Raw genomic sequence first — 8556 nt, forward strand, 5'->3', positions numbered from 1 at the left:
GCGTCTTCATCGGGAGGCTGAACCCGGCTGCCAGGGAGAAAGACGTGGAGAGGTTCTTCAAAGGATACGGCCGCATCCGGGACATCGATCTGAAGAGGGGGTTTGGGTTTGTGGTGAGTGCGCTCCTCTGCGGGGCTCGGCGGTCCCCGTCCGCTGGTCGGCATCGGATCTCACACACGTGTGATGTGCACGAAACTACTTTTAAAGATAATGCCATTAACGTGCTCAGCTAAGTATGCAATGTGGCAAACAAGCATTTGTTAAATTCTTGGAGATGTAATTTTTTTACTTTCGTGGTTTTGCTGTGGTGGTTTTGCAGGAATTTGAGGATCCGAGGGATGCAGATGATGCTGTCTATGAATTGGATGGAAAAGAGCTTTGTAGCGAGAGGTGAGGTACCTTATTTCATGTATATATAAGCTTAAGTATCTAACACGAGAAGTGGATAAATTTTAATTTGTGTTGCTTAACGTAATTTTTTGTTTAGTTTGTGGTATTTTTTTTCCCCAATAACATACTACTAAAGGAATATGTAAGAAGAATAATAAAAAAATACATGGTTTTCTGTTTCTGTTTTTCCTCAGGGTTACAATTGAGCATGCAAGAGCACGCTCTAGGGGTAGAGGCAGAGGGAGGTACTCTGACCGTTTTAGTAGCCGCCGTCCACGCAGTGACAGGAGGTATGTATAGCTTTGAACTGGCGTAGTTTAAAAAAGAATGTTGTAGGCTCATCTGATCCAAGAAATTGAGCTAGAATGGGATATCAAATGGGATATCAAATATTTGCCTTTTTAGTCAATCGTTTGATATGGCAGTTTGGTTTAGATTACTTAGAGCACTAATAGTTGAGTTGTAGTAATTGTGATATACTGATGCTGGTTATTGTAATTACTAATAAAAAGCCTCAACTGTTTATTTCCAAATAGAAATGCTCCACCTGTAAGAACAGAAAATCGCCTCATAGTAGAAAATTTGTCTTCCCGAGTCAGCTGGCAGGTTTGTTGAAACACGATTAACTATTTTGACTTCATTTAATGGGTATGTAATGTAATAATTTTGTAAAAGAATTAATTAAAATTAAATTTAATTGATTAAAAACGTTTACGTAATTAATGTAATTTTAATTAATGCAATTTACATATTTTGAATTTTAACTAGTTAATTTTAATTTATAATAATAAATGTATATGTTTGAGGATATATATTTATTTTTTTCTTGTTTATTTAAATCCATTTTAACCACATATTAAACCCTTTATTTGCCAGCCTATCTGTGTCGTTGGCCTTATGACGAGGAGTGCCTGTGGGTTATCCTAATCGTTCTGTCTTGGTCACTCTTGGTTGGGCCTGGTTGACTTTCCAGTCAGCTCCTACAATGTCACATGGCCACCTCTAGATCTGTGTTTGCCGGTCTAGACGTAATCGATGCACTCCTTAAAGTGCCACATTGCAGCGATCCCAGAGCGTTTACGAGATCTGATTCCTAAGTTGAGAGCTGTTCTTCCTGTAACGCTTCCGAATAAAGAGGTCCTGGTCGAAAAGAGTTGAAAGATACGAAATTAGGTGGTCGTTGGAATCCTGATCGCAGTAAAGTGGTCCTTGGTAACATCAAGCATAGCGAATGTCTGGATCCATCAATAGTCTCCTAATAAGGGAGGGCAGTGCGATTAATGGCTTCCATCGACTGGGTAGTGTTCGTCAAGTGGGTGGCGAAGAGCCAGTCGGGCATAAATCATGACGGTATCTCCGGTCGCTTAATGCAGTTTGCTGCTTGGCTAGCCTAGGGAATTGTTAATAAAGGTAAAGTAAACTATATTTTTAATGACATATGGGGCACAAAATAATTGGTGTTACATAAATGTAATTCTGTATGCCTATAAGACTTGTAATGTAAACGGAGGCTGAAATAATTCAAAAATATATGGGTATTTCACGCTCAGTCCATTAAATATACAGATGTACTTGATTTCTCTTTCTCTCTCTCTTTCTCTCTCTCTTTCTTATTTAATCTATATAGTCTCTGTAGGCTAATATTTTTCTTAACGTTAAGACAATTTATTAGCATTTTGCTTAAAGCAATATGCTTCTTTCATTTATTTCGTGCCCTGATTGAGATAATTCAATTTTGGTAGAATACAAGTATGGCAATTGCCATGTTTGTAATTTATCTAACATCTTCTCTTCCAGTAGTCATAAGTTTCTTTTGGGTTTATCTGGTTTTGTATAGATAAGTATTAATGTCACTTCTTTGCATAACATAACTGGTCTTGTGTTAGGATCTCAAAGACTTCATGAGACAAGCTGGGGAAGTAACCTTTGCAGATGCACACAGGCCTAAGTTAAATGAAGGGTAAGCTTCTAACATCGCCTCTTGGAAGCTGTAGAGTACTGTTTGTATCATATTTGGGGAGGGAAGCTCGCTACCTTCAGTGCTTAGCAGCTGTTCATGGCTTAATTTAGCTACCCTTTGAAAATGCATTCTCTTGTATTTTGGGAGGGGAATTCTTCAATTCTTTTTCGAGTTATAACAAGGAATGACTACACTGAGTAGTTAGGGGTTTTTTTTGAGTTGTTTATTTTTCCCAGGGAATGTTTTTTCCGTCACCAAAAATACCACTTGTAATAGTGAGTTCTGTGCTTTGTTTTGGCTTTATTTTTTTTCCTGTAGGGTGGTTGAATTTGCCTCTTACAGTGATTTAAAGAATGCTATTGAAAAGCTTTCTGGTAAAGAAATTAATGGAAGGAAAATCAAACTAATTGAAGGCAGCAAAAGGCACAGGTATGGATTTCTGTCCTCTCAGCACTTAAATATTACTTGAGAAAGCTTTGAAGTCAGTGACCAGGCAACCAAACTGGAGAACAGTGATTTGCCTGGTTATTGTCATGGTCTGTGATATTTCATTGCTAACACCAGTGCACTTTTGTTTCCTCAGTAGGTCCAGAAGCAGGTCACGGTCTCGTAGCAGAAGCTCATCCAGGTCTCGTAGCCGTTCCCGTTCCCGCAGCCGCAAGTCCTACAGCAGGTCAAGGAGTAGGAGCCGTAGCAAGTCTCGATCAGTTAGTAGATCTCCAGTGCCAGACAAAAGCCAGAAACGTGGTTCTTCCAGTAGATCTAAATCCCCATCATCTGAGGATCGGCAGAGGTCTAGATCAAGATCCAGATCTGTTGACAGTGGCAACTGAGCTTATAGTTCAGTTATGGGGGCCCTTTTTTAAACCATACTTGCTAAAAGTTTGTGGTAAGTATGTGACTTTCTGTGGGGAAGGGTTTGGATGGGGAGGGGGGAGGAATGGGAGAACTTTGTAGATGTGGACCATGGTGGGAAGGGTTATTGACTAATTGTATTAAATGTTTTTTGATAACCCTTTTCTTGCTCACATTTTTTGTGAATGTCTGAAGTGTATAGTTTGTGTATATTGGCAGAGCTCTTTATAACTAAAGCGGACAACTTAAATTTTTTGTACTCCAAAAAAAAATCATCTGAACACTTAATTCCCAGTATATTCAACTGTGAAGAGCAACTCAGAACATTAGTTTAATGTTTCAAATTAAACTAATAGCTTTAGGCATTTAAGAGCTCTACATGTGCTGTACATAAAGCTTTATTTCAGAGAGTATTTTTTTGTGCTTTTGGACCACTGTTTCAGCTATAGATCAGCAGACTGAGTGCTGGTCAGGACTGGTAATAAAACTTTATTTTAAAAGCTTTTCATTTAATATGACTTGCACTACACTTAAGAAAATACCCATTTCACTGCCCTGTGGTAATAATATTCTATAAAGCACCCTAATTCTTGATACATAAGAATTAAATAGCTCAAATAAAATATAAAGAAACACGCCTCTGCTTCTAGTGCATTCTTAAGTGTTAATAAAGTGTTTGAGATGGTGCCTCGTGTTGGACAGTGTTAAAATACTTCTGAAAGATGGGTCTGCAGCAAAGTGGTGACTGACTGGGCGTTTTGGGCATGGGGAAGAGCTAACTTACTTTTAAATACATTATGCCACGTTCTTAGATGTCTCTGCTGAAATAAGAACCTTGGGAATAAGGAGAATTCTACTGTCATAGTAGCAAAAAGTGGAATGGACAAGTCATTGAGGTTTTAATGACTTTGGATAATAAGCATGGAATGTTAAAGACGGGTGTAGTGGGCATACTTCACTGGTGTGTTTGTGCACGTGTGTGTGAGGGAATAGTGAGGTGTGGGTAAAGCATTTTCATAGGTGTTAGTCCCAGTTCTGGAGGAAGAGGAGGGGTTTTGGAGCTGGTGGGTGGGAGCACTGCAGCAGTGGTATCCTGGAGCTCTGCAGTTTAGTGTTATGCCTTGCAAGGAGCAGCAACTCTGCAGTCCCTGTGCTTCTTAAGCCCTCACCCAAATGACAAGAAAGAGCTTTAGAATTTAATTTTAAAAAATAGTGTGTTTTCTCATGAAGCTGCTCTCGTAATCTATGGAAAGCTTTACAAAAGTCTTCGGAGCTTAGGCTGGGCTTCGGATTAGGTCCTAGGAAATGCAGGGTGGTTCCGCTCAGAGCGAGGTCAGGCCTTGGCGGCGGGGGGAGATAGTCACTTGGTGTCTGCCTTTTCTCCGCACTGTTGCAGAGTTCTCGTGTTCCAGCTGATGAGGGAGAAGGAGCTTTGTGCCTCATGAATCTGTCTGTCAAAGCAGTTCCCTATCCAACTGCCAAGTGCTCCTGGGGGCAGGCATGGGGAAGGGGGTTGGGCTGATGGATGGTTAATTGGATTGTTAATTGGGGAGTGGGAGGCTTCATTTCCAACAGTGTGGTGGTTGGGCTGCTGGATCACCTGAAGAAGTATGGTAGAAGAGGGGTTTAGCACCTAGGGGCAGAAGCAGCATTGAGGCTCATCTGGTGGGCGAGGAGTAAGGTTAGCTGTGTCGTCTCACAGTCAGTGGATCCTTCCTGCTAACTTGAATGATCATGCGTGTCATGGGACTTGGATCCAACTGGAACCCAGGGGGCTGAAGGCGCCCGATGACTGGAGTGGCGTGGGATTTCAGACACTTTCCTCCCTCAGGCTAAATATGAAGTGCTACCTGCTCTATAAATACTCTGAATTCCGTTTTGACCATGCTGCTTGTCTTGTAAGCAGCACGAACAGATGTCTGCATTTCGCTTGGGGAGCTGGCTGTTTCAAAACTTCAGTTTAAAACACGTTAACTTCTGGGCAGAAATCAATTCTGCGTTTATTAAGAATAAACAAGGCTGTTTATTCTTAGTCAAGATGGATTACACCAGCTTACAATGCGCATTTCATAGAATCATAGGGTGGTTTGGATTGGAAGGGACCTTAAAGTTATCATCTAGTTCCAGCCCCCTGCCATGGCCAGGGACATCTCACAGTAGACTGGGTTCCTCAGAGCCCTGTCCAACCTGGCCTTGAACACTGACAGGGATGAGGCATCCACAGCTTCTCTGGGTAACCTGTGCCTGCGTGATACTTGGGACACTGGAAGTGTTGATGAGAGTCTTCCCTCCTATTTGTAGGGTGACAGTAGCTACATGGTATCCTGAACAGCTGGCGTGTTTGGTTCTATGGAACAAGGCACATTCAAGGTTCACCACAGCTTGGTGGGTCCAAACTCAACGTGCCAAGACAATTTGCATTTCTGTGTTCGTTTTTTGTGGCTTCTGATGTGGTACACTCTGCACTGCTAAGGTTTTGGAAAATGGGAGTGACCAGCAGTCCCTGGGCTGCTCAGCTGCATACTGGGTCTTGGTGGCTCAGCAAGAGGCTTTCACACCTTGTTTTGGGTCTTTGTTAGAGAAATTACCTTAATCTTCAGCAATGCCTTCAAGAGCTGCTTCGGATGTGCCAGTGGGACAATTACAGGTAAGGGAAATTAAAACAGGGAACTAACACGGGCAGGGATTTTCATATGGGCAAAACTGGGGCAAGTAACTTGGGAGCATGGCCCGAAGCTCTCCCGAAGGGTTGTTAGGATGACTTGGAAGTCACTGGAAGTCTCCCTCATAGGCAGGCAGAGAGAGGTTTAGTCTGGAGCAAGGTCTTTGGGAACTAACAATGAGGGTGCAGACAGCTCTGTGGCAATCCCTTTGTCCGGCATAAAATGAGCATGTAGATAAAAGTCTTACACACAACTGCTGGATACCTGTAAGGCAGCAGGAGGTGGAACTTGGAGGGGTCGTGATAGCAGCTGCTGCAGAGTCTGTCTGTATTGTTTTCCTGGTTTCTCACTGTTTCTGCAGGGTCTTGACACTGGTTTCATTTCGGGAGCACCAACTGCATCCATACCTGTGGAGAGCAGTTTCACTTCATCTGAAGAAAAAGAAAAACGTCATGAGACTCGGCAGTTCTGAAACCAGTTATGGGAAGATTGTGGCACAGCTGCAGTTGGTGTTGCTGCGTGATCTAAAGCAAAAGGAAGGACGTTGGAAGTCCTGCCAAAACTTGAAGCTAGTTTGTTTCAGTCCTTTATGTCTCAGAGCCTGGAGAGCCACCCTTTTGTAGCAGTCCTGCAAACACCTGTACGGCGGTTTCCAAAACCAGCTGCTTTGCACTGAAGGCGTATCTGAGGATCCAAACTGAGTGGATTGGTTTTGCTTCCCCATTAACAGCCATCCTTCAGCATGAAGCTGTAAGACTGGGTAAAGTGCTCCTGTAGCAGATGCTCAGCTGTTTCTCTGTCCCAAGGGACTGGAGAAAGCTGGTCTGGAAGCATCAGAGGGCTGACTGGTGGAAGACCTCATAGTCTTCTTCCCAGCACTCAGCTGGGCTTTGGCATCATGGACCTGCTGAAGCTGGAGAAGTCTACCTCACATCTATACCAATACTGTATTTTAATTAAGCTGGAATCTATTTATATACTTTACTAGCAAAAGATCCAAATGTTTCCCTCCTTCAGCTGCAGTACTTGGCAGTTCTGTTGTCTTCTTTCTCCCCCCATTCCAAAAGTGACACCCTCCAGTGAATCTCTCAAATCCCAGCTTTGCTACAAGCTGTTGTGGCATTAAAAAGTGTCTAATGTTCTTGTGTAGTTTTATTCATGCATAAACACCCCAGTTCTTTGCATATGCTCAGTGCAAGTCATAGCTTTTGAAGGTTGTTCGTCCTAGTTTAAGCATAGGCCTCAGAAAACCTCCAGGCACTGGTAGTATATAGTTATATGTCTTCAGTTACCTCTGAATTTTTGCCTGTGATTTGTATTTGATGTGTTGAGTATGTAACCTGGTGTTAGAAGGCAACTGGATTCTGCTTCTAAAAAGCAGTGATTCATTGATAGTTATATTTTAAGTATGGTTTGGATTGGAATGTGTACAAAATACAGGAGCAAAGCTGTACTTGCCACTTGGTTTCTTCATTCTGTCATAGATCCTAAAGACCAGGATGAGCAGAAGTCCCTCTCCGAGCTGGAACAGCAAGTAGAGTAGCGGGAAGAAGTACAGGGGGCCGATGATTTCTGGGGTGAAGGAAACCTTGAGGATAGTGGAGCAAAGCTGTATGTTCTGGCAGCCAGTTTCCATGCACACTGTCCTCCTGCATCTGAGGCAGGCAAAGTTGAACAGATTACAGATTTGACCCACTTTCAAACAACTTCAAAAGAACCCTGCTCACACTGCTGCTGCTGCAATGCTTTGGGCATTTGCTTGTGCTGAAAGCTGCTTTATCAGCAGCAATACTGGGATCCCTAGAAGGGATTGCCCCATGATCCCTTTGCAATGGGCAGACACAGATCACATTATAAATGTGGACTTTGTGCTTAATGGTGTTTAGAGGCCTTAGGTCCTGCTCTGGGCTTTGCAACTTCCTGTGGGGAAGGAATCTGCTTCCCAGGTGAAAAGAGGAGTCCAAGGTGTCCAGGTAAAAAATAGTGAGGACTAGGGGGCTTCCTACCCGAATCTGGTAGGATAGGAAAGGGAAGGAGTGGGTTTTATATGCGGGGTTTCCATCCTGAATTCCTGGGGCTGCAGCCGAAAGCAATGACTGGCTTGGGGTAGTTACCAGCTTAGGAACAGTTGTGTTTAAGAAAACTTGAGGTTTGGTCTTTGTTGGTATTTCCCAATTAATTGTTTTTTTGTTTGGTGCTATTAATTCTCATCTTCCCACAGTTTCATTACCAAGAGCAGAGGCTGGTAATATGTACTTGGCGGGTCTATACTTGGTGGGTCACTAGTGACCTTAAGTCAAAACCACCCATCTGCTTGTTCAGTGAACCTGCCATCCCTTCTGTGGTGGTCAGGCACCCATGCCAAATAAACCTGCTCCAGCTACTCTTCTCTCTGATGAGCCAAGCAGAAGTAGAACTAATTTCTCTCCCCACTCCAGGTTTGGGTGTTACTGACTTGGGACCAACATGCAGTGTGTCTGCTTGTTCTCCTAGGGCCTGTTTCGGGAGTCTGCAGTGTTTATCCTTCAGAACTACATTTATGTTGAAACCCCTGTTTTCACTATTGCTCCATACACCAGAGCTGCCGTATATCTGTTCCTTCTGGCAACAGATAGTGAGGGAAGTGGGGAGTGGAGGAACATACCGGTCATTAAGCTTGAAGACTGCAGAGAGAACATAGCCCAGCAG

The 8556-nt window shown here is 43.0% G+C and overlaps 1 protein-coding gene across 1 annotated transcript; it reads left to right on the plus strand.

Moving 5' to 3' along the window:
* Window positions 1-3: 3 nt before the first annotated feature.
* On the plus strand, window positions 4-3840 carry SRSF5 (serine/arginine-rich splicing factor 5; the record flags this gene model as incomplete). Its single annotated transcript, XM_010015933.1, has 7 exons — window positions 4-113; window positions 320-390; window positions 585-680; window positions 927-996; window positions 2277-2350; window positions 2669-2779; window positions 2934-3840. Coding segments are annotated over 7 exons (782 nt in total), but the record flags the coding sequence as incomplete, so codon positions are not given.
* Window positions 3841-8556: the final 4716 nt, after the last annotated feature.

This window comes from Nestor notabilis, unplaced genomic scaffold (assembly GCF_000696875.1).
Source record: "Nestor notabilis isolate BGI_N333 unplaced genomic scaffold, ASM69687v1 scaffold11656, whole genome shotgun sequence".
Classification (NCBI taxonomy): domain Eukaryota; kingdom Metazoa; phylum Chordata; class Aves; order Psittaciformes; family Psittacidae; genus Nestor; species Nestor notabilis.